The sequence below is a fragment of the Candoia aspera genome, chromosome 2 (assembly GCF_035149785.1).
Source record: "Candoia aspera isolate rCanAsp1 chromosome 2, rCanAsp1.hap2, whole genome shotgun sequence".
Taxonomy (NCBI): domain Eukaryota; kingdom Metazoa; phylum Chordata; class Lepidosauria; order Squamata; family Boidae; genus Candoia; species Candoia aspera.
The window spans coordinates 196,563,985-196,591,053 of record NC_086154.1 but is presented as its reverse complement, the minus strand read 5'-3'; the positions used below and the strand labels follow the sequence as shown (position 1 = coordinate 196,591,053).

At 39.0% G+C, this 27,069-nt stretch overlaps 1 protein-coding gene and 1 long non-coding RNA gene across 2 annotated transcripts in view; both read right to left on the bottom strand.

Moving 5' to 3' along the window:
- The window catches only part of LOC134491405 (uncharacterized), a 771,213-nt gene that overhangs the window by 41,079 nt on the left and 703,065 nt on the right, over positions 1 to 27,069 (bottom strand). The window lies entirely within an intron of this gene.
- Positions 4,085 to 27,069, bottom strand: part of TMC1 (transmembrane channel like 1) — a 71,519-nt gene continuing 48,534 nt past the window's right edge. Inside the window, exons 11-21 of the mRNA XM_063296648.1 lie at positions 25,820 to 25,964; positions 24,733 to 24,927; positions 17,962 to 18,141; positions 16,645 to 16,797; positions 15,590 to 15,718; positions 13,215 to 13,282; positions 9,747 to 9,986; positions 6,500 to 6,625; positions 6,064 to 6,142; positions 5,864 to 5,966; positions 4,085 to 4,568 (exon numbers count right to left, since the gene is read on the bottom strand). Coding sequence (XP_063152718.1) covers positions 4,333 to 4,568; positions 5,864 to 5,966; positions 6,064 to 6,142; positions 6,500 to 6,625; positions 9,747 to 9,986; positions 13,215 to 13,282; positions 15,590 to 15,718; positions 16,645 to 16,797; positions 17,962 to 18,141; positions 24,733 to 24,927; positions 25,820 to 25,964 — 1,654 coding nt within the window. The 3' untranslated portion in view covers positions 4,085 to 4,332. The remainder of the gene's footprint in view (positions 4,569 to 5,863; positions 5,967 to 6,063; positions 6,143 to 6,499; positions 6,626 to 9,746; positions 9,987 to 13,214; positions 13,283 to 15,589; positions 15,719 to 16,644; positions 16,798 to 17,961; positions 18,142 to 24,732; positions 24,928 to 25,819; positions 25,965 to 27,069) is intronic.

Below are 27,069 nucleotides of genomic sequence, written 5' to 3'. Positions count from 1 at the left end.
AATACTTGCTTAGATGCTGGTTGCTGAGAAGTAGCAATGGATAGAGGTTATTGTTGAGGTTTTCCTACTAACAGATTAAGACTGCTATATCCTAGTCATTTTGGCCGGGTGAAAAAGGTTGCAAGTGATTGTCTCCTCGCACGTGCTTCATGCAAAATAGCCTGGGGGGAGGACCTGCCCAGACTTGTTTTCTCACTTCCTTTTTTTTTTTTCACTGCCGATATGTAGCGAGTAAGGCTTGCTCCAAAGGGGGCTAAGTCCTTTAAATGTTTTGCTTTTGTTTTTGCTTTCTGTAAATAAATTATTTTTATAGAAATGCTTGGTGTGTGACTTTTTTGACCTCTCCTGGGCTAAAGGCTTTCCCAGCATCTGCCAACAGGTTATGGGCCCAGTAAACAACGCAGTAAAACCCAGAGAGAAAAGAGAGATCAACTCCACACCTCATGCACAATTTAAAGGCAGGTAGCAAAGACCTGTGAAGATTTTCTTTGGAGCCACCTGGAGATTTTCCAGCAACTGCCGGTCTGCAGGACTTAGAAGCCAGCTGAGGTGACTTGCAAAAGAAGGAAGAAGCCATGGCTACCTCCCAGCCCTCAGCGATGCCTCTGGAGCGCCTATCAGAGACCAACTATTTGAATTGAGCCCTGAAGATGGAAATGTATCTTCGCAGAGAGGATCTTTGGCTGCCAATTGGTGAGCAAAACCCCCAAAATCCCAGTGCTGAATGGCTGAGACAGGATGAGCGGGCTAGAGCCACCATTATCCTGGGAGTTGAGGACAATCAGCTAGTCCATGTGCGAGGCATGCAGTCTGCAAAGCAACTTTGGGACGCTTTGAGAGACTTATATGTAAAGGCAACAGCAGGGAGTAAAGTTACTCTAACGAAAAAGCTGTACAGAGCCTACCTTGCAGAAGGAGATAGCCTTCCTGAGCACCTGCATTATATTCAGCAGCTGTTTGTTGAGTTGCAGGAGAGAGGAATAGAATTTACACCTCTCACAAAATCCTATATCCTCCTGTCCTCACTAAATGAAACATGGGACACGCTGATTTGTACCCTGGAGGCTATGCCTGAAGCAGACCTCACCCCATCGTATGTTACACAGCGCTTACTCGCTGAATGGGAGAAGAGAGAGGAAAGATCCCCCCCCCCATCTCTTCTGGAAAGCTGCAAGACCAGAAAATGAGGGAAAAGAAGGGAAAGGAACCTGAGGCCACAGCACTAGCCAGCCAGCGATGCTTCACTTGTGGTTCAGCTGGACATTTGCAAAGAGACTGTGCCATGAGACCCAAGGGTAGAAAGACAGAGCAGAAGAACACAAGGGCAACACAGAAGAAGGCTCTTCAGACAACCCAGATTGCACAGGTTGCTGAGAAGGGTAATTCTGATGTATGGGTGTTAGATTCTGGGGCCAATTGTCATTTATGTAATTGTAAAAGCTCTTTTGTGTCACTGTCTAAAACAAACAGACAAAGTGTATCTTTGGCTGATGGGTCTGTGACCAAAATTATGGGACAAGGTGACTTGTATTTATCCTGCTTAGGAGAAACTGTAAAAGGTGTGTTGTATGTGCCAAATTTACAATCAAACCTTTTATCTGTGGCACAATTGGCTGCAACAGGGTATATCATAACATTTAAGAAAAATGGTTGTGAGATACGTAAAAATGGGAAATTGTGTGCTACTGGTATGTTAAAAGACTCCTTGTACATTGTGCAAAATGCAAGGAAGCCAAGCTGCAAGGCTGCAGTTGGCAACACACCATATCATGACCAATGTGTACACCTGATGCACAGGAGATTTGGTCATGCTAATTTCAAGTATATAGCACAAATGCCACAGCTGTGTGCTGACCTAAAGATAAAACCCTGTGATAAATACTTAGACTGTGTAGTTTGCAAAGAATGCAAAACACTAAAAGCTCCTGTGAGTAAGCACAGTGACAGAGTTACAACTAGACCTTTGGAAATTGTACACTCTGACATTATTGGTCCTTTTGCTCCAAGTCTTGGACAAGCAAGGTATGCAATGACCATCATTGATGATTTCTCAACATACACATTTATCTACATCTTAAAACATAAAGATGAGGCATTTGAGAAATTTAAAAGTTTTGTGACATGGGCAAATGGAAAATTCCCTAGGCCTGTATCTGCACTCCAATGTGATAGAGGAGGAGAATACCTTTCTCACAAATTCAGAAGGTTCCTAGTGGAAAAAGGGATAGAACAAATTCTTTCTAACCCGTACACCCCTCAGCAAAATGGTGTTGCTGAAAGAAAGGGCAGAACCTTGCAAAATGCGATGGAATGCATGTTAAAAGATTCACGATTATGTTTTAAGTTCTGGGGAGAGGCTATATCGACTGCCACTTACGTTCAGAACAGGTTGTATAACTCTATGATTCAGGACACTCCATTCCATTTGTTTTATGGTGTGAAACCAAAGGTAAGCCATCTTAGAGTGTTTGGTAGCACTGCATGGGTTCACATTCCAAAACAACAGAGAAGGAAAGGAGGCCCCACAACCAAGAAAGCCGTCTTTGTTGGCTATGAACAAAGCCAGAGGAGCTACAGGTTCATAATGGGAGAGAAATTAATAATTAGCAAAAGCGCTTCTTTTGCTGAACAAAACTGGGGGAGATTAAATTCTAGCTCTCCAGTTGAACTGACCACCACAAGAGAACAGCAAGGACTTGCTGATGGTGATCTTTTGCCTGATGAGGACATTAAACCAGAAAAGCAAACTGAAGATCTGTCTGATGAGACAGATGCTTCTCAGGAAAGTGATAGGAGTCAAAATTTAAGCCCTGTATTACCTCGCAGATCTCAGAGGAGTAATAAAGGCGTTCCTCCATCACGTTTTCAGGCTGAAACAGTAAAGGCTTTTCACATATTCACAGAACCTGAGTCTCTAGAACAAGTGAATGCTTTACCACCTGAGATTGCACAAAATTGGCATTCTGCCATGCAACAGGAATTAGCATCCTTGAAAGAAAATAAAACATGGAAACTGGTAAATCTACCTCCCAATGAACGCTGTCTGGGTTGTAGGTGGGTTTTCAAACTGAAAAGGGATGCTGATGGCAAAATCCAAAAATATAAAGCAAGGTTGGTTGCAAAAGGGTTCACTCAAAGGAAAGATTTAGACTATGACAAGACTTTTGCACCAGTTACTAAAGGTGAATCAATTAGATTACTGTTAAAAGTTGCTGCACTCAAGGGAATGTCAGTTAACCACTATGACATTCAAACTGCATTTCTCTATGGTGATTTAGACCACAGATTATACATGCAGCAACCCCCTGGCTATGAAAAAGGGGAGAATCTAGTCTGTGAACTGCAGAAGTCAATCTATGGGTTAAAACAAGCTGCTAGATCCTGGAACCAAAAAGTAGATGAAAAACTGCAGAATTTTGGTTTTGAAAAAGGAAAAGCAGATCCCTGTGTATATATGAAGAAGGACAAACAAGGCTGTATGTATCTGTGCATTTATGTTGATGATTTGCTGCTGTTCACATCAACAGAAAAACAAAGGCTTGATTCTGAAGCCTGCATAAAAAGCCATTTCACATTAAAAAGCCTTGGAATTATAACAACCTAGGTTTGAAAAAAAAAAAAAAAACAGGAAGAATGGTAACTTTCTGTTAAACCAAAGGGGAGATAATGGTAAAGTAATGTGAATGGAAAGACATATAAAGTTGTCAGAGAAGATTGGTTATGCATCTTAATCTGTAGTGTAAAAAGGGGAGTGTTGAGGTTTTCCTACTAACAGATTAAGACTGCTATATCCTAGTCATTTTGGCCGGGTGAAAAAGGTTGCAAGTGATTGTCTCCTCGCACGTGCTTCATGCAAAATAGCCTGGGGGGAGGACCTGCCCGGACTTGTTTTCTCACTTCTTTTTTTTTCTCACTGCCGATATGTAGCGAGTAAGGCTTGCTCCAAAGGGGGCTAAGTCCTTTAAATGTTTTGCTTTTGTTTTTGCTTTCTGTAAATAAATTATTTTTATAGAAATGCTTGGTGTGTGACTTTTTTGACCTCTCCTGGGCTAAAGGCTTTCCCAGCATCTGCCAACAGTTATCACTCTCCAATTCAGGCTTGTGAGCTCCCCAAATGCATCCAGAGTATGACTCAGAAGGCTGGACTAGATCCATGGCCTAATCCAGCAGGTCTCTTCTTTTATGTCCAATGATGGTCTGTTCAGTAGGTCTCAGCTATGTCACCTCTGATATTCCTACTGGCTATTCCTGCTGGTTCTTACTCTTATACATTTTTGAATTTCAGCATTGCAAATAGAATTATGGAAACATGTTACTTGGATGTTTTTATTATCAGTAATTTAGAGGCATCCTTGGCTGAAAACCTCCAACGGGTGAATTTCCAGGATATCCATTCATGCCTTTGCCTCGAGGAACTGGTGCTCGTGTCACTGCTATGTGAGGAGGAGGTACAAGGCCACCCCCTCGTCCTTTGCAGGGAGGAGGAAAGTTTCCAGTGGCAACACCAGATCTTTCTTCCTGCTGTTGAGTTGACTTTTTCTTGGACTCCTTCTCTCCTTCGTCTTTATCTGAAACAGTTTTTGGAAGAGAAGACATATTTTTAAAACCCAGCATAAGAATCTGAATTCCTAACTGAAGCCTTTCCCAAAGTATCTTGTGGTTCCTTGTAGTATAAGTTCATGAGGACTAGATCCACTTCATCAGAGATATATTTGGAGGGGTTTCAGGGTGAAGAAAGCATTGTGGCATTGTCAGAAAATGATCAGGAATAAAAATACCTTTAAAGTTTCACTTTGCTATCCTACCTTTAGATCAGAAACCCAACTGAGTCTTTTCTTTGAATGAAAATCAGAAGTAAGGGAGCAGGTTTTGCTGTTTAATGGAAGTTCAGTTTGAACAGAATTGTTTTAGTTTTTAAAAAGCAAAAGTGTACAAAGCTGTATATACAAAGTGTACAAAGCTGTATAATTAAATAAAGTAAAATCAACCACATAAAAGGTAGGCTTATTTTAGCACCTCAACCAAGTCAAGATGCCATTACAGCAGCTGGGGGTGAAGCAGTAAAAACCTCAGCTATTTTTGACATAGAAATGGTATATGGAGATATCCATTTATCTATTAGGTTTATATCCTGTCTTTCTTATTTGAAGGATTTTTATGTCACATTTCAAAAGAAAAATATCTTCCAAATAGCGAAAACTACTAATATCATAAAATACAACTTAATGCTTACATTAACATTTATATTTTTATGAAGAATATTGTAGACAAGAACAGTATAACGTAAGAAAGAAATACACTTCAGCCTAAACACAAGTGCAGAAACTTTTCTGCCCTTTTAGTGTCATATCCAGGGCAAATAGTAGGTACTGTAAGGCCAGAACTAAAACTAGATGTAACCATAATTAAAATGAAATTAACTAAATATAGTGAACATGGTCGCCCACCTCCCATATATTTAATAATTTTCTGTTCCGATATATTAAATGTTTCAATTTGCTGTGAGTTTTGGCAGGGCTCCAGAAGCCGCAGGTGCAAGGAGGGGGCAGCAAAATGTTGGAGAAAGAGTTATGTGCTACACAGCTTGCCCTGGATCCCCTAAGCCAGTCTGAGGTGTGCTAGTGGATACTGCCATATTTTCAGTGTCAAAAGATTCAGCTGCCAATTCATTCAGCTTTTGTCCAGGGAATGAAAGGTGGCACCATCTTGACAAAGTCATGATGAAGGTCCACTTCTGGCGTTTCTGCCTTAGGGGCAGATGGATAAACGGGAAGCAATGATAGGAAAGGAAATCATTCAGAAGGAAAGTACTAAGAATGGGACAGGGACTCTGGAGTAAAAGAGATTTCAAAGCATTCCTCACCTTGACCTCCCTTGGGATTGTGCTGAGTCTCAGGAGAGATGTCTTCATTGTCCTGTGGTTGCTGAGCTTTTTGTTTGTTCCTCCTTTTGTTTTCTTCAGCTTGCTGGGAAAATGAATAAAAAGAAACATCTCATAATTAAGCCTGATAGCCTTCTAATGAGCAAAAAGAAAATCAGCCCCTGTTTCTTCAACCTCCTTACGTTTTTCAGTTTCCTCTTGAGCTCCAAGTTCATAGCCTGATATCCTTTTGATGTAGCATTGAGATAGTAGATACTCAGCCTACAGTAGGGAAATCATATATTTTATGGCAGATAATGAAGATGACATAACATAGGTATAACAACTATCTTCAGGTGGAAAAGACAAAGTTTAATTACTTATGAAAAAGAGAGAAAAAAACAGGCTGTGGGGGGCATATGGAGTGGGCACACAAGTTCACTAACTACAGGTTGTCCCTACCGAGACTAAAATCCTTTCTGTTGCTCTCTGTCTCTTAAATTACCCACTTCACAGGGCTATTGTGCAGATAAATTGGAAAGGAAGGATCACTGAGCTTCTTGGGGGAAAGTGAGGACAGTAATATGATAAACAGAATAAACATTCTGACAGGAAAAACTTAATAGTTTCTGTACATACACCATCAGAAGAATGAAAGGTAGGATCACACCAGGGTTTGAGACAAGACTGAAAACTTTTTGAAACCAGGAAGGGAAATCGTGTTCCAGAGTTTCTCCGATGACTTCAAACATTCTGGTTTTACCACTATTAACAGACATACACAGAGATGTAAATAAAAACCACGTGAAGACTGCTTTTCATCAAATTAATACCAAGTAAAAATAAATGGCATTTACAAGACCACCAGGATATTATTACATCAGCCTGGATGGTTACTGGATTCTAGTGTAAGCATAATAATAATATAATAATAAGGAAGAAACCTATCATGGAAACTATCTTCTCACGTAGGAATTTGTTTAAAAAGGTAACCATTTTAGTACAGTTGTGACTGGTTCATATGAATCCTAGAATCCTAAATTCAAAGAATCACAGGGTTGGAAGGGAGCCTGGAATTCCAGGGTAGGAAACTTCAGGCCATCCCAGACAGATGACTGTCCAATCATTGTTTGAAAGCCACCAGGGATGGAGCCCTATTATTCCAGGAGGCAGGCTGTTCTACTGCTTAATAGATCTCATGGTCAGGAAATTCTTCCTTATTTTCAGTTTGGATTTCTTTCTGTAAAGCTTCCATATATTGGTTCTTGTCCTATTCTATGGGTGAAGTACAGTTTCTGTGGACCATCATCTGCCCCATGTGGTAAAATATGCACAGCTATCACTATTCTAAAAGTAGCATTTAAGTAAACCTCATGAGACTTTGGAATTTCACACACATACACTGATCCACAAAAAAGCAATTAAAAGCTGCCCAAAGGTCTGACAAGCATCTGTATGAGGTTCTATGAGGTTGTGGCCACCTTATGGATGAAGAGTTTCTAAGTACTATTTATGCCATTCTTCCTTCTAACAGTCATCATACATGTGAGACCTTTGTTTTGTATGGCATCAGATGGCTTTGGCTATACCTCTTCCGAAACGTCAATGGTAAAATCAAAACTATAAACTGGAGGTGGCAAGTGATGTGACTGAATGCTCTATAGAACAAGTATTGGGAGAAAAGACTGTAGTCTAATATTTTCTCTAAACTGCCATTTTTCTATATGTTGGAATGAAGATGGCAAAAATATTCCATGATTTGCCCAAAATAAATAAAGAATAATCCTTGTAAGGCCTCCCTTCTAGGGGTACTCAATGCAAGCACATCATAAGCTTCCCACTAAGTATTTTAAAACTAAGAGCAGAGCCACACTGAATTTTAAAGATGTCCTGCTGATAACATCTTCATGATAAACTGGCATTTTTTTCTAAAAAAAATCTCTGTTTCTAGATGCTTTGGCAGCAGCTTGCAAAGAAGTCGATCCAGAGTACAGGCTACCAGAGCCCCCCATAGGACAACATCTCTGCTCCTGTGTCCCCCCAAATTTCTGTTATAGAAAGCAATTGCCAATCATTTTCTTTTTTGTAGGTTGGTCTTGTTGGACATATATATATATATATAACTCAGTGGTGAGTGAATAAATCCAGCAACGCCACCTCATATTCTATCATTCCTATCCCATAATCATTTGGAAACACTGCATATCAGGTAGCTGGAAAAAGAACAGAGACCTGAAGCAATGGAAAATTTATTTGCTTCCTGGACTATAATTGTCTGGGAACATGGCTGGAAGTAAAATGGTGTAGAGCACTAAAAGTAAAAAGGAAATCTGAAGAGAGAAAGTGACCTGCCGTGTTGAACAGCTGGAGTTTCCTGGAAGATCTGTTGGCATGAAGGCACATAGATCTTACCTAATACAACTTTTATCTGAAGCTGGTGTAGTGATTAAGGCACCAGGCTAGAAACAGGGAGACGCTGAGTTCTAATTCTGCCTTAGGCATGAACCCAGCTGATGACCTTGCACCAGTCACACTTTCTCAGTCTTAGAAAGAAGGCAATGGCAAACCACTTCCAAAAGTCTTGCCAAAAAAGCCCTGCAGGGACTTGTGCAGGGAGTTGCCAGGATTCCACACTGATTCAAAGGGACACGCGCACACGCACGACTATGAAAAGTGAAACTGTGGAAACTCTCTGCAGATCACCAGCAATGCCAGAGATCAGAAGAGCATTACAAATCATCATAGCTAGGACTGATACGTACTTCTCCATCTCTCCCCCACTCTAGCCCTGAAACATTTTCAAAATGCTTAAATACTGGAGGACTAATCTGTCCTTTTGAGGATCTTCATATTCCCAAAGACAGGGACCTCTAACTCACTGACACTGAGCTCTGTTGTCATCAGGCAAGATTTCTTTTCCTCCACAAATTCTAAGATATACACGTCAATCTGTTTTCTCAAGCTAAATCTTTGTATTGTACAATCACTTATAGCACTGAAAATTGTAAATAAGGAGGGCCCACAGTGACCTCTGGGTTCAGCTTGACAGACCTTTCCCCTCCTCTAATGATTTTTTTCTGTAACTTGTTATAACCAGTTATACAAATTATTAGTAATAAAAAGTAACACTAACAAGTTAACAAATACTGCAAGCTGAATCAGGGCTGCAACTAGAGGGGGCAAGTGGGGCATGTGCCCCAGGTGCCATGCTGGAGGGGCACCAAAATGAGCGCTAGGGGGGTGCCAAAATGGGCGCAGAATCCATGTTTGCCCCAGGTGACACAGACCCTGGTTGCAGGCCTGGGCTGGACACAACTGATGTGTAATTGAGACACTTTTAAATGTGTTTAGAAATATTTCAGTTGCCCTTGTGATCAACAGTCATAAACCCTGAGCATTTTTAAACTTGAAAACATAGTTGTAATTTTAAGAAAATTATAGGCACTCTCATAAAAAGCGTGAAATGTGGGCATAGTCAGTCACAAACACTCTGAAAGCAAATCTGGCAAAATCTCACTATATGAAGCTCTCTATTATCTCTGTCTGTTTGTTTGTTTGTTTGTTTGTTTGTTTTTCTTGGCTTGTAGGCATCCTTTCCAGCAAAGAAATGATTTTTATATTGTAAGCATGATGATAGCCCCTTGAGACTGGTAAGCATCAAAAGAAGTTTTGCTGAGCACATAGGTGCCCACAAATCTCATGTTAAAAATCAAATGTAACATGGTAATTCAGACGTATATGCTATGAAGTTCAACACATTTTACTATTGGATTCTAATAATGTAATGTAAACTACTCATCTTGTAGGAATCTACCCAATATTATTAGTTATCCATTCAACAATTTCATATCAATCGATAAAGAAAGGGATACTCAAAGCAATAGACCTGAATGGACCGCAATCAAATGATGGTGGAATGGATACGATGGTATAGACAACTGGCAGTGTAGAGAGGAAGAGAATGAACAGGAGCATTGCCATGTAGAAGTTGTTGGATCTTGAGGCTTTGAAGACTCTTTCATGAGGAACATTACAGCACATGACAGCCCAACATTGAAGGTACATAGATGTATGGAGGCGGAGGACATTGATGGCAGGAAGACATGGGGCATAAAAAGAGCCCATCCTAGAAATAACAATAAGGGCAACCAAAAGATTACATGCTAGTAACAGCTGAGCTTTTATAACCCTTGGCTTTCTCTGCTTATTGACCTTAAGCTTACAAAGTGTGATCTTCAACACAGTCTACTAATCTACATCATTTTATTTGCTCAATGCCCAGAAATATTTTGCACAGAAGCTATTTCCAATGCTGTCATATTAGGTGATTGATTAATATACTGTATGCTTATTATCTCACATATAGGATCATATTTTTATTCTAAGTTAAGTCCTTTTATTATTTGCTAAGTTATTTTAAATTTTGTGATTGAAATAAATGAACTGTTCTAGCAAATGAATAAAACTGTGATGACAAAAATAGTCATGCTAGCTTTCTGTTCAACAATGACATTTTTCAAACCTGTTTTCTCAGACTGCTACCCATTTCTGCAAATGGAGATTTCCAAATATCATACCAATCAATAAGGTTTGCAAATTAATATGAGTTGTTCATTTTTAGGAGGGGCAAGGAGCTGAAGCTTCATTTCAGCTCCTTGTATTGTTTCTCTCAGCAACCCACCAAGTAGAGAGGAGGAGGATGGGGAACAAAAGAAAGGAAAGGAAGAAGGAGAAGATGAACAAAGGAGGAAAGAGGGAAGTCAAAGAAACTGAGTCAAAGAAAATCAGAGTTAGAAAAAGAAATACAATGGCCACAGTCACTTTCAGCTCTGGCTGGTCTACCACTAGCTTCTGCCCTGGGGTGTGCACAGGGGGAGGTGGTCAAAAAACTAGGGCTATGATTGCATGACTGTGACTACCATCTGGACCACCTCCGCCACCCCCTTGAGGACAGCCCCTTCTGTCTCATCAAGTGCCATTATGTAACAACTGGCAGAGGATCAGGAGCGAATGTGGTCTCTGATAGAAATAGAAAGGTGTAACAAAACCAGTGCATTGTACTTTCATTTATTACATCTGGCCTGGAGAACTGGCACCGTTTTTTGGGAAGGCATTATTTCAGTCAATCACTATAGGTAGCACACTGATTTTTACAACACACCATTAGATTAAACTACAGGGGCATTATGTGGGTTTTGCTCTTTTTCTCTGCTGTGTGTTAATAAAATTGCCCAAAGTGAACTGAAATCTAATGGAACTGAAATACCAATTCCCCAAAAAAGAGGTGAGGGTGGGGAAGGACACAAGACACTAGATTTTGACATAAGAGTAATTTTTTCCTAGACATTTCATGAAATTCAAGAAAATATCACCTTGCTTTGATAGTTGATGCCTTTAGTTTTTGAAAATAGATATAAAATCTGGTGTCACAAACATGTAGGCTCACAAGTCACCATCTCACCAGAAGCTTGGTGGAGTCCCTTAAATCAATGTGTTGAACACTGAAAGGATAGACAGTAATATATCCCACTACTTCTTCCTAAATCCATTAGCTGAATAGCAAAGCTGAAGTGTCTCAATGAATTCACAATGGCATAGATGTTCATTACAGTATAAGAAGATCTGTGCCAAATTGATCTTAAAGTGATTGATGGTATCGCTAATTCTGGCTGACCTATTACAACATTCGCATATAATTGTTCAGTTGCTCAGGGAGTTTAGTAGTTCACCATCCAGCTACTGTGTGGGATATGAAAATTCACAGTTTAAGTGAGGTTAAACCTGAAGCAGGCAAAGGCAATCTGGGTCCTAAGGCACATACTGTCCTTAGTTTACCTCCATAGAGGTTGATTTTGGAAGCCCTTTGGAAGTGAGCAATTCAGGCCTATGACAAGACTTGCTGCATGAGAAGAAAGAAAAGAGGATATCAGAATGTGAGAAAAGGAGGGGCCAGAAAAATGGAGGGATCAGAGAGAAAATGGTGATTGTGCTTAATCTGTTTGCCACTTGTTTCAGACCTGCCTACCATTGACATGCAGCATGGCCCACAATACCTCACTCTTGCAGAAAAAATATTGCCCAGAAGGCATACAGACTAATAGCTGTAATCCAATATGTATGCCACAGCTTCATTAGCCCTACTCAGTCCTGTGAAAGCTCTCCAGAGCAGTCTACTTGCAAGGAAGGAGAATGGGGATGAAAATCCAAGCTCAATTCACTTTCTTATGGTTTTTGTCAATCTTTACACAACTTTGTGGACAGCTTCCTTCAGAGGGATGGTCCTTTGAGGTTCCCTAACAGCATATTTTCCAAGCTACTAACATTCCAGTGAAGCCTCTGTTGACAGAAGAGACTTCGTGTTATAGCCAATCTCTTTCCATATGAAAGGGACAGTGGGAACTGAGGGAGGGTGGACCTGAGGGAGGGTGGAACTGAGGGAGGTGGACCTGTCCTGCTCATCCTCATTTCCATTCTCCTGAAAGAAAAGGGAAAGAATTGCATTGTGAAACAGTTCTGTAAAATCCAAAGCAAAGGTTGGGTAGAATAACCACAGCAGGAACCTGCTGCTTTGGAAGAGTTAGGGAAACTGCAGAGCTCTTGTCGTCCTCCATCAAGCAAGTCTCAAAAATGTTGTCATTGTGCCCCAAGGGCTTTCCCATGGTGCTTACCAGTGGTGGACTTTGAAGTCTGGGAACCATCTTGAAAAATGAAAAGCAATGCATGCAGTTATGTCACATCATGGTATTTACTGAGTTCCTGTGGTTTTGCCATAAAGGACAAGCAAATGTCAGCAACAGCACTGAATAAAAACTATTCATTTATTAATAATTGCCATGAACATGTTGCCTCTACTTCTCCAAGAGTAGCTTTGCTGGCCACATTCATAAGGCAATGGAAGCACAGAAAAGTAAATCACAGAAGGAAGAAAGTGCATGCCTGGAGACATGCTGTGACCTATGTGCGAGATCTCTGGAACAGAATTAATGGTCCATTTCCTAACTTCAAGTGGTTAATAAATGGAAAGACTGGTGCCAAGTTACTTGCCTGGGGAGGGCGCATTGGTCCTTTTCTTTGAAAGATGCCAACCAATATCTTTCTATCTTCAGAGAAAGAACCAGATCTTGCACCCAGTTATACCAACTTATTTCATAGCACCCAGCAGGGAATTTCAGTCCACACAAAAGTCAGATTGGCCCAGTGAAATGGAGACTCAAAGCCAACATTATAACTGTGATTGTACACACAGATATAGAGACTGAACAAACATTCACTCTCATGTTGCAGCCCTGTTACCCTGTTGTAGCCTCTACAAAAAAATTTTGTGGTCTTTTGCGTTCCCCCAAGATGCACTGACCAGATCATGCCTTGATTGAAGATCAGACCAAGCACATTTCCACTAATATCAAATTCTGAATATGAAGGCTAAGGGGAAAGAGCAGAAGATTCTCTTAGATTTGTACAGTAATACCATTTGTGAAAAGCACAATTATTCCACTGCAACTGTTTTGCATTAGGCTTTCCTGGTGCAAACACTTATTGTTGAGAAATAGCATCACCTGTATGTAGAATTTTTAAAGCAGAATTTTACATTGTGCTGATAAAGCTGTTTAAGCATACAGACTGCTTTAAGGTTCTAGTTTTTAAGAACTACAAGCACACTATAAATATATTCTTTGTATTTCAAATAGAGATGCATCCATCAAATATTACAATTCCAGAATATTCTTGAACAGGATTGCTTGTAGGATTTGATAAAAGAAAGTCCAGAGTCACTATCTGAGTGAGATGGGTGGTGACTAAATTTGAAATATAAATAAATAAAATAAAGTCAAGATGGTAGCCATAATAGTGACATTGAAGCTCCACCTGTTCTTTGTGGTGCTTCAATTGCATCAATGTAGCAATGATTGCATCTTGACTTTATTTATGATACTTTGTGGACACTTCTGTTAGTAAATGTATGGATTAGGGGATGGGGACATTCTTCCTGCATCCACCACACAACAGCATAGGAAACTGAAGGCAGGTGCATCTGTCCTCCATGCATTGTTTTTGCTGAGTTTATCTAAAAACAAATAATGGTGTTCCTACTCTTTTAACCTGGCTTAAGATCTCATCCATAAGAAGTACTTATTATGTGCAGTTCAGAAACAGGGGCAGAACTGTCATCTAGCATTTCATGTTTTATTAAAAATGGTCCTTGGTAGATAGGAAAAATGTGTAAATAATCCTTACTAAAGTCACAACAGTTTTCTGGAAGAGGCTTCTCTATCTTTTGCAGCTGCATGATGAGCAAAACTAGATAGATAGATAGATAGATAGAATGACAATCAACAAATGGAAATTTTTGTTAGCCTTCAGTTGAAGTGTTGGGGGGGGGGAAACCCTTCCAACTGCTATATGTTTGTCACTCAGGTTTTGAAAACACAGCAGCCAGCCAAAAAAGTGATTGTCTATAATCATTGTTTCTCAATGTTGGCAAGTTTAAGATGCAGGGACTTTAACTCCCAGAATTCTGCATGCTGACTAGGGAATTCTGGGAGTTGAAGTCTCCGCATCTTAAACTTGCCAAGGTTGAGAAACACCAGTCTATATTAAACATCAAAATGTTTGCCTAAACTCAATTGTTTTATGTTGGTAGATCAGCAGAAAGTCTCTTGAAACCCTCTAATGCTAATCTCTTAATTGCACTGCCAAAACCTGAGCAAAATGTACTGAAGTTACATCAAAAATAAGGAATTAAACTGATTATCCCTGACTCATTTGACATCATTAAAGAGGAAATGCATTGATAGTTTTATGCAATATGCATCTCAAAGAAGAGTGGAAGGAACAGTGTGCCTATCATCTGAAATATGGATTTCAGTTTCCAGAAATGGAGTATCACCACTGTTTGCCAGTAGCTCCATGATCCAGGAGAATCCTAGGTACAACCTCAAATTATGATAAAGCCCTGAACTTTCTCCTCATATTAGTTTGTAAGCCTGTGATTAAACACATACCCCACCACTTGAATGTCAGCCATTTTCCCCCTCTCCTCTTCCCCCCTCTTTTATTCACCTTTTAACCATCTTGCAGGAGAAAGCGTTCAGCACAGGGAAGTTTGAAAATTCACACATGCCTTAAGAGGACAGTTATCTCACTATGCCATTTGCGTAAGTTTCTAGAGGGACCCAAGAGCTAAGCTCTATGATGAATTAATAACCCTACTGGTATGTGATCTAGTTTATCTTTATTTATTTATTTGCTTGTATGGAAGGCCTTTTTTATCAGAAATATTGTCCATATTGAGAGGAGATTTATGTCTCCATAGGCAATCTGAGCTTAAATCCTTTCCTAGTAAAAATATAAGATTTAGATGGTGGAAACAGTTCCCATTGACACCAATACAAATATTTGTTTTCTCAGATCCACCCCACCCAAAGGAAAGTGATTCTTGCAGGAGAAAAAAAAATGTTTTCTCTTTCTTTAGGAAAAGAAATGCGGATTGCTTTTAATGCTGGACTGATTGGCTTCTGCCACCACCACCCATCTTCTATTTATTTCTTATTCATGGGGCATAGGAAGAGATGAAGAATCTGGCACATTAACTCAATGGTACAATATGAAACTACTTGTAAAACAGCCTGTGAAGTATACAGTAATAACATTTCTCCTAATAATGACTCTTTTGGAAGGATTGGTCCTCCACTGCCCCAACAAAAAGGAATATAAGGAATCAATACTTACAAAGCCATATTCCAAGTCCCAACACCAGCAGTGATTGAATAGCCTGACAAAAACAGCTTTTAGGAAATCCCCAATTAAAATTGTGATGTAGGTTGTCACAGTGTCAGAGACTGTTAGTCGCACAAATTCCTGCAGGAGAAAAAAATGTTTTCTCTTTCTTTAAGAAAAGAAATGTGGATTGCTTTTAATGGCTTCTGCCCCCACCACCCATCTTCTATTTATTTCTTACTTATTTATCAAATTTACTTCCCTAATTTCTACTAAAATTTGTGTACATTCAGGTACCACTAGGATGCAGCTAAAATAACATGATAACAAACTCTTAGAATCTCAAGTTACTAAATTCATATTTATTCTCGGTATGCAACTTTCCTTAACATATATCTTTCAGCCAAGAACTGAATCATAGACTGCAAAACGGAAGAAGGCTCTAACTATGTAACAATCCATGTAGCAGTTCTCTAAGTATGAATTGACTCAATTCCATAAAACCTGGATTAAGTCTCTAAATCTGGCCCTCTGTCATGGGTGAAGAAAGCATTGTTAGATTATTTCAGGCAAAGGTAGATGAGCTCGTTGCCAAGGCCACTATGTGTTAATTAGGAGAAAATGCCTGGCCCAACCTAACCATTCATTAGGAAAAGCAAAGCCACTAAATCAACTGATTTTAGATGGCACAAAAAGAGAATAAATTGTTGGGGGGGGGGGTTCATTTATTATTTCACAAAATCAGAGGTAGGGGGAGTCATAATGCAATCAAAATTAAGTGCCAAAATTAAGCCTTAGATTTTCTAGAGATGGTGGAGAAATTCATTTAGCTTGCATTTGAATTTATCAAATTTCACATTTTTAAGCCAATATGTGAATTAAATAATGCTGAAATTGTTATGTGAATTGAAAGAGGCAGAATCAGGAGTGCAGTTCCCTTGTACCACTACACTCTCAAAAAGTGATTCCACAAGGGACATTATGAGGAGTTGTGATAAGAACTTACAACTGAACCAGCAACTACGAGTAAGCAAACAAACATGATTTCAGTACAAAACTTGCTTTACCTGACCAACCATGGTTTCCCAACAAGGACCTCTAGGAACATCTGCAGGGTTGATTTCAACAGGAGGAGTAGTGATGTTTTCTGGCAGTGTTCCATTGTACAGACTAGCTAGCCAGATGGTCATGTTCTGCTTTACAATCTTCTCTTCCTCCAGCTAAAAAAAAGATTATTTTTCCCCGGTATCACAAATCGTATTAATTAATATAATTCACAGCCAGTGTAGAAAAATTAACTATAACATAGAAAGACTCATTTTCAGATTTTTTTTCTCAGTAAAAAACTAAATAGATGGCCACAAACTAGATACTTTAAATCACCCCTCAGTTTGTTGATAATACCAAACAAAGCCAGGTTGGTGCAGTGGTTAAGGCACCAGGCTAGAAACTGGAAGACTGTGAGTTCTAGTCCCGCCTTAGGCACAGCCAGCTGGGTGACCTTGGGCCAGTCCCTCTCTCTCAGCCCTAGAAAGGAGACAATGGCAGGCCACTGCTGAAATTATGCCAAGAAAACTGCAGGGACTAGTCCAGGCAATGGCAGGAGTCAACACTGATTCGAGGGCACCCGAAAGCCCGAAAACTATTAGGAAAATAATTGTTCTAACTAATTAACCAGAACTGTAAGGATTACTAGATATTGTTCTCAAAACAAGGAGTGTTAAAGATGAATCTATTTATTACATGTGTAATATGTAGGTAAGTAAATTTTCATGGACTACAATTCGTAGTCCATATCTATACCTGCAACTCTCTTGTTGCAGGTATAGATACATTTTTGGTGGAAACATGGGAACTGTAAGCAGTAAAGTCCAAGGAAAATGAAATGCAAAATTACCTCTCACCTACAATACATCTAGGAAATCATGCATATATTACACTGTAATTGAGAATAACATTTAGTGCATCTAACAAACACAGTTCTGTTCCAGAAAGCACATGATAAGGCATCAGAAGACTCTGTTATTTTTGCTGTGATTAAAATTATCTCTCTAGAGGTATAATGTATGTTTTAACCTCTTCCATAAACTTTTTAATTTAAGAACAAATATTTGTCCATCCTTACCCCCATATGATAAGAATTATTTCCTCTTTAGCCACCCAAAATCCAAGATATCACATGTGTAATCCAGCTGAATTTAGTCTGAATGAATTTCAACTAAAGCAAGTGAGCCTCAACTAGCATTCCATTGGTGTCAATGTGACATTAATAACTAGCTAAATCAGGGCCTATAAATGTATCTTTCTAACTTCTGAAATTCAAAACTTCAGACTGGAACCTCCTTCTAGAAAGCTGAAAATATAGAAAAGATTATTATGCTTGCCTTGAGATTGATTTCATCCATGAGAGCAATAATGAATGTGTACAAGTTGCCCAGAAAGAGAGCAAAGATGCGTCCCAGCTGCCATCGTAAAGCTATTCGAGGGTGATAATTTTCAAGGGTACTGATAACATCAAATAAAGTTGGACAGAACATTCCTAGAAGAGACATGACCATGTTCACCTGTGGGAGGGGGAATAGAAGTTAAAATGTTTAATATAGTGCCCATGTCCTACTTTTATAGCAGTAAATGATATTAACTTTTTTAAAAGAATAAGATACAACAAAAATAGTAACAATATTTATCAGTATTTTTATTTACCCCACTTTCTTCTGTTCCTTTTTCCTTTCTTCACCATTGAAAGGTGAAGCTCTGAAATATAGCAATATTAGGAGAGAGAAGAAGAATCCACCAAATTCTCCTACCCTTGAATCTATGGGTTTGGGCACTTACAATATTTATGAAAAACACACACATCCGAGAAATACACGAAGTTCTCACCTGATTTCTTTTAATTTACAAGCTTTATACACCAGAGAGGTCACTTCCACCCCAGTGACTTATGGCATCTTTACAGCATCACCCAGCTATTGTTGAAGCCTGTCTGTATCATTGCATACTTGTTTATGGAGGTCTGTCTTAATTAATGGATTGCACTTTCTCATCTTTGGATCAAGTATTATTTTGTTTATTTAACTGTATTATTTATTTGATTTTTGAGGGGAAATATGTATTTTATTTATAAGCTGTTCTTCTTAAAAAAAAAAAAAGCCCAGTACAATAAACTATCATTTTAAAAATAAGCAAAGGTAACATTAAGAATGTTAGCTATGTAATTTATGACACAACACCACTACTGGATAATTTTCTTTCTGGGATTATTCCAAAATAAAAATCTTTCTATTTTGAGAAATGAATCCATAAATGAACAGATCCCATTAATAAATTATCTAATTCCTACTAACAGTAAGGTAAGAATCATAAGCAGAATGCTGTTCATTTACAGATGAGAATGCATCACTGAAGGATTCAGACAAACTGGAGTAGGTTCAGAAAAGGTTGATGATCAGGCCTCTAGAAATTAAGTTCTATGAAGAGATTAAAGGAGTATGAGAAGAGATGAAAGAACTCTTTAAATACCTAAAAGGATGTCACACAGTAGATCAAAACTGGTTGTTTATAATTCTAAACTATTTGTCTTGAGTAACATGAAGGCAAATCTCAATAGAAAAAACATCCTACCAGAAAGACCAGTTAGACAGTGGAACCAATTACCCAGAAAGATGGTGGGCTCCCTTCCACTGAGGCTAGATAACTCTTGTTGGGGATTTTTAATTTGGATTCCCATAGTTAGCAAGAGGATGAATTCAATGGCCTACATGCCCATTCCAGCACTATGATTTTATTAATTTAATCCCACTTGAAACCTAGACTATAAAGCTTGGACAACAATTGACACTGAGATTTTCCACTCTCATTATGAATTTATGATTTAGTATCATTATGAATGTATATGCAAGTCTCAGATTACAGACAAATCCTAATATTCTCCAATATTCTAGCTCCAAAAAAAAATATTTAATCTTGTCTGGTTGCCATTAAAATGTATCTTAATTAAGAATTAACAGATGTATATATATAAATCATGCACTCAAACTCATTCTGTGCACAGTAGTAAAAACCTTCTCAGACATGCCAGCTGCAGCAGAGAATAATAAAAAACTACCTTTTGAATAAATATATTTTGTTCCTGCATAATTAGTGTAACAATTATGAGTTATTTATTATAGTTATAAAACTGCAGAAAATTTTAAAATAAGCAATGGTGGAATAGTTTAAATCTTCAACTCACCCATTTTCTAATCTCTTATTCCTTTCTGTAATACAAGCTCAATTTGTTTTCTATTTTTGTTCCTTTAAAAAGTCCTGTCAAGTAGCCTGAATATGCCAGCTTGTGTCTGATTGATATATAAAGTAAAAAGTGTAACAATGGCAAACAGGGAATAGAATAGAAAATAAGAGAGAAAACAAGAGGATACCCCAAACTTGTCTGCTTAAAAATTCGTCTCAGACAGCCTAAGCAGCTCAGTATGAATTGGAGGTATCCAACCAACAACAATCAAAAACAATTCTTTGTTCTAGCCAAGAACAAGAATACAACACTTTTAACTGGCACACGTATTGCTATGTTGTCATGAATCAAGGCCACCTGATGAGCATTCAGTCCTCGTCAGGATAAAAAGCCGTACCTTAGGTGAACCCAAAAGCTTTATCTTATTATTTTTCTTTTTTACACATACCCTTCCATAAACTGTTTTTGCTGCTACATTCCATTTGAAAGCCTTTCTTACTATCAAGTATGTTGTTGTTTATTTGTTTAGTCGCTTCCGACTCTTTGTGACTTCATGGACCAGCCCACTCCAGAGCTTCCTGTCGGTCAACAGCCCCCGCTCCCCCAGGGATGAGTCCGTCACCTCTAGAATATCATCCATCCATCTTGCCCTTCGTCGGCCCCTCTTCCTTTTGCCTTCCACTCTCCCTAGCATCAGCATCTACTCCAGGCTGTCCTGTCTTCTCATTATGTGGCCAAAGGATTTCAGTTTTGCCTTTAATATCATTCCCTCAAGTGAGCAGTCTGGCTTTATTTCCTGGGGGATGGACTGGTTTGATCTTCTTGCAGTCCAAGGCACTCTCAGAATTTTCCTCCAACACCACAGTTCAAAAGCATCGATCTTCCTTCTCTCAGCCTTCCTTATGGTCCACCTCTCACAGCCATATGTTACTACGGGGAACACCATTGCTTTAACTATGCGGACCTTTGTTGTCAGTGTGATGTCTCTGCTCTTAACTATTTTATCGAGATTTGTCATTGCTCTTCTCCCAAGGATTAAGCGTCTTCTGATTCCTGACTGCAGTCAGCATCTGCAGTAATCTTCGCACCTAGAAATACAAAGTCTGCCACTGCCTCTACATTTTCTCCCTCTATTTGCCAGTTATCAATCAAGCTAGTTGCCATAATCTTGGTTTTTTTGAGGTTTAGCTGCAAGCCAGCTTTTGCACTTTCTTCTTTCACCTTCATCATAAGGCTCCACAGTTCCTCTTCACTTTCAGCCATCAAAGTGGTATCATCTGCATATCTGAGATTGTTAATGTTTCTTCCAGAGATTTTAACTCCAGCCTTGGATTCCTCAAGGCCAGCATGTCGCATGATGTGTTCTGTGTACAAGTTGAATAGGTAGGGTGAGAGGATACAGCCCTGCCGTACTCCTTTCCCAATCTTAAACCAGTCCATTGTTCCGGGGTCTGTTCTTACTGTTGCTACTTGGTCGTTATACAGATTCTTCAGGAGGCAGACAAGATGACTTGGTATCCCCATACCGCTAAGAACTTGCCACAGCTTGTTATGGTCCACACAGTCAAAGGCTTTAGAATAGTCAATAAAACAGAAATAGATGTTTTTCTGAAACTCCCTGGCTTTTTCCATTATCCATCGGATATTGGCAATTTGGTCCCTAGTTCCTCTGCCTTTTCTAAACCCAGCTTGTAGAAGAGAGTGTTTGTTATGCAGAGTGAATTGTCTTGGCAAAATTCTATCAGCCTATGTCCTGCTTCGTTTTGTTCTCCCAGGCCATGCTTACCTGTAATTCCAGGTGTCATTTGACTGCCCACCTTAGCATTCCAGTCTCCCATTATGAAAATAACATCTCTTTTAGGCGTGTTGTCCAGTAGGTGCTGCAGATCCTCATAGAACTGCTCTACTTCAGCTTCTTCAGCATCTGTGGTTGGGGCGTATATTTGGATCACTGTGATGTTAGGTGGCTTGCCCTGAATTTGAATTGAGATCATTCTATCGTTTTTTGGGTTGTATCCAAGCACTGCTTTAGCCACTTTACTATTAATTATGAAGGCTACTCCATTTCTTCTGTCGTCCTCTTGTCCACAGTAGTAGATCTGGTGATCATCTGATGTGAAGTGGCCCATTCCAGTCCATTTCAGTTCACTGACGCCCAAAATGTCTATCTTTAATCTTGACATCTCACCAATAACCACATCCAATTTGCCCTGGCTCATAGATCTTACGTTCCAGGTTCCAATGGTGTGTTGATCCTTAGAACATCGGATTCGCCGTTCACCACCAGCACCGTCAGCCGCTAGCCGTCCTTTCGGCTTTGAGCTAGCTGCATCATCACGTCTGGGGCTAGTTGAACTCATCCTCTGTTCCTCCTCAGTAGCATTTTGACCATCTTCCGACCTGGGGGTCTCATCTTCCGATGGTATACCGACATATCTCTGGTTGTACTGATCCATTGAGTTTTCATGGCAAGAATACTGGGGTGGGTTGCCATTACCTTCCCCAGGGATCGCATTTAGTCTGACCGCTCTGTCATGACCTTCCTGTCTTGGGTGGCCCTTCACGGTTTAGCTCATGGCATCATTGAGGTGCTCAAGCTCCAGCACCACGACAAGGTAACAATCCTTTGCTGAAGACTATCAAGTATAGGGGGTGCTGAATAAGAAATACATTTCTAACATCTCCCATAGAACACTGGACTTTATCTGATCTGATCTTTATCTTCTAATCATTGCCTCCAAATACATGTTCTGCAGAGTTCTCTTCAATATAATCTAAGGTTCACTTCACATATAACATTTTAAAGGTGTATACAGAACCTCTTACACATATCTGCAGAAGCAATTGTGTGCATAAATTTCTGTCTCCTTGTAACTTACAAGTAAATGTGCCACAGTTACAGCCTTAAGAGGGATGTGTGGATCAGTCTAAATGTCATCTGTATAATATGCATAAAAGTATTAGGTTATTCTTACATTAACTAATGTTATATAAACTTTTCTTAGCACATTCATATTTGTGCACACTTCCCTAACACCTTTTTTTTTTCCTAAGCAGCTTTGCCAAATACACATTTTTTGTGCTCAACTTTCCCCACATATTAATATTTTGGATTCAATTTTTAGCTAATAAATATCTTGAAACAGATGCTAGCAGAATCCATTGTTTATTTGTTTCTGCATGGGATAACAAATATTATTCTGCAAGTTATGCCACTTCACTTGAAAGTAATCTCTTCTGTCCCTAATGCTGTGTAAATGTTCAATGTTACATATTAAAAGCCATTTTGCCATGATCTTGAAACTAAGTGACTGTACACTGAACAATCTTAACAAAGCAGAATTACAAACCATGTTTGCAATCATGATTTGGAAGGGCCATTAAAATCAAATAGCTTACTATATGAGATATATTTAACTGAAACAGGAAGCACAGAGTCAAGTCTCACATGTAAAAGGAGAGCTGGAGAAATGGAAACATGTGTGAATTGTCTTCATTTGTGATCCTCCTAACCATCTTTAGAGAATCATTTGAATGAAGCCAGGGTGTAAAATTATAACTGGGTGCCCATTATGAATACAGGTAGCCCTCTATCTACAGTTTCGTTATCTATGTATTTGCATATCGATAATTCATGTCCAAGCCTCATTATCTGTGGCAAATGGATTTGCATGGCCACAGGTCTGAGCACATGTTTCGGATCTTGTGCTGATTTTGCTTGTTTATAAAAGTACCCATCAAGCCTCCAGCTCACTTTCTCAGCAGTCTGCTGCTGATCTTCCCATCAGCCAACCCAGCTCACCCACTGATCTTCACAACACCTCTCTCTCCTTCCCATCAGCCCCCATATCCCTGCCACACACCACTGTTCTTTGCAGTGCATAGTTGGTCATTTTCTAGGACTCTGGAACCTGATCGCTCAATGCCCACAGACTCAAGATCTCATGATCGGTGGTTTCATTATTCTGCAGTTGTAGGCTGGAACAGAACTATTCCCCACATAAGGTGAGCCAACGCTAGTCCTGCACTGACCCAAGACCATCTATTTTATGTATTCTGGATTCAGAATCTAAATTAGTAGTAGTAGACCAATCTGTTATTATAACATCAAGTTCCTGTGAATATTAAAGCATTGTTGTGCTTTGGATTTGAATAGAAAAAGGTGCTTGAAATGTGTCGGGGGGAGATAAACCTATTTCCTGCTAATCCTAGAAGCAGACACTGCTGCTGTATCGAGCCACAGGTACTGTAGATCCTGCATGTGCACTTTCCCATGATATGAAGTACCTCTTCCAAACTGGATCCAAAGCATTTCACAGCCCTAATAATGTCAAGCATAGGATATACAGATTGTGAAAATCAACTGGTGTAATCACCAAATAGTGCATTCCAGATCTGATAAGAACATGTGTTCATCACCTGTAGCAACAGTGGGTATTTAGGTGCAATTTTCACCATGCTGTTCAGTTGTAGAATCCATCCTAACTTAAGTCATACATAATTCTCATTGAAACCTATGGGGCCTTCATAGCCCTGAGTTATCCTGTTTATTTCTGTGAAAAGTAAGTGCGAGTGCCCTAGTTGCAATCCAAAGCATCTTTTGAAAAAAGCATTTCAATAACATTACAATTCCTTTATGTCCATTCTGGAAGTGAAAAGCTTCAGTGACAAGCTATGTTAACACATACATCCTCCCACAGCTAAGCATAAATAAGGACAAAATTATGGCATAATGGGCATCTTCTCTTATCCAAACGTAACCTGATATAATTTATCAGCATACTCTGTTCCTCTAATTTAAACAACTATTTTAAACTAATGATAGTAAATGCTCTCCTCTTTGAAGTATTTGTTTTCCACTGCATAATTATAACTCTTCGAATCACATCTGTTTTAGAAAGCAAAGTGTGCTGGAACGCACTTCATTCCTCTCCCACCATCCGTAGTTTTCAAGGCCTTCTAGAGCAAACTTTTGGGATCGTCTCACAACGAAGTAAATAAGATAACCACTCCCAGCCAGGGTGCATAAAGCAAAAAAATTAGCAAGAACCCTCAGGAATCGAGTCAAGTGGATATTCTCTTCTTTCCGACTCTCTTGTTCCTCCACAATGGCTTCCTGTACTTGTTTGAAACACACACACACACACAAAAAAGTATAAGTAAGCAAAACTGAGAAGAATCAAGATACCAGCCAAAAGATCTGTGGCCAGAATATTTAAAAGACTGCCTTTTGCTCTTCATTAGAGTCTCTGCACCTTTAACATTATCGCAGTCACTGACCAGCATGTTGTACAATTATTATAAGATGTTACAAAGTACAAATTAAAAAGCAGGGACATTTTCAAACATCAATGAAAGTAGATGAAATAATTTACTATAGTACCATGAATGAAGATAATAATATACAAGGGGATCCAAATATTAAAACTAATTCACTAGACTATATGTATGTGCTAAATACTAAGCTGCTGAGCAAGTATGGATGCGCATTTATGTATATATGAGCCTCTGCACCTTATCATTTTACCTGAGAGGTTTGGCTGTCTGAGACCCTTCAAATAAGGCCAAGACTGTAAAATTCATTTCCACAGTACCATTAAGCATGTAATATTATGTACCATTTCTACAAAAATTGTCCTGGATTGGATTTGGCAATATGCAATGGCAGTGAGTGAGTTGGTTTGGATTTTTCTAGATTTCACGGACAAAGAAAGTGGGGATTTTGAATATTTTGGGTAGACTCATAGAGCTTTCTCATGACAAGAAGGGAGAAGGACTGAAAAGAAAGCAACAAACAAGCAGGATCATCCTTGTACTAGGCATACTGAATTTCTGAGTGTTGTCAGTAACACAATTACCTACAGTATATTACAGTATGACCCTGCTATTGAATTATTCAGGTACTGATTTCACAGTCGTATGTGCAATAATAGAGTAATATCACTTTAGTCAATGAAATGCCATTATTCACACGTGATGAGTCTGAAATAACAGTGAGCAAAGATTACCTTAAAGCTGGTAGTTATTGATGCAAATTTATTATCTGCTGTTTCAGGGTTGCCAATCAAATAATCCCAGCTGGTAAACATTTTCCAGCTGAAATTAAAACTTGTATCATCTCCCCCACCATCGTTATGTGCATTCTTTGCCATTCTGAAAAGATCAAAAGAAGTTGGGGGTTTACATGATTTGTTTTTTTTTAAAAAAAAGGTCTAAATTTCTCTTTCCAACACTTGATTCCATGATAAATGATTTATACTATAGAGAGATTTAGGTAGATGTCATCTCAGCATCTTTCATGACTATCCTTTTTTTCTTCTGATCTACCCATGCAAAAACAGAAAAATAGCCAAACAAAAAACACACACATACAAATGGATCTTTCAATTATCTTACTGTTTTTGATGAAATTATTCACAAGCCAAAGAATGTCCTATAAAAGGATTTACTCTCAAGTTTCTCTACACATAGATCAAAATTACCTTGTGGCCTGATGGTAATTACAGAATTACATGCTACATGCTAATTCAAGGGTGTTTCTTTTGTGTTATCCCCCAGGGATTGTGCTGCAAGGTTTTCTTTTTCCTTTTGGAAAAAAATGACTAAATAGCAGCTACTTAGAAATCCTTCCCCATGAGGAATCTATAGGAAGAAACTTCTCAGGCACACAAAGAACTATGGTTAATTTTTACAACAGAGGCTTTTTAAAAAAAAAATGTATAACTCTTGTGTGAAATCATTTTTATACCTTAATCAAGTAAGCAATGAAAATGGAACAAAATGAGGTACGTGGCCTTAAAACTTGGCATTGGGAGATTCCATTTTTTCCCTGAATATTTCAGCTCTAGGTTTGAAATACTCTATGATCACGTGCAAAGCAATTCGGTAGGCAGGGCATTCAGAACCTCAGAGACACCTATTCAAACACTCGGTCTCAAGTCAAGATCCAACAGACCAGCGATAACTACAAACAGGCTCGCCCAGATTACCTTAACAGGGACTGGAGATTATGGGGAAGAAGCAATTCAGGTAAACTGAGTTGTGAACAAAACCACAGGAAGACACTGCAAGTTAGATGAAGAATATTTAATTACATAATTCCAAATCCACATTTTAAATTAGTTAGCACTAAAAGCAAGTTTCTCTGGACAGCTCCTTCTCCTTCTTTGTATGAACAGAACATCATCTCACAACTGTAACTACTACTCAATAGGACTGAGGTCTACCCTTTAAGGAACAAGGTCTCAAAAATATGCTG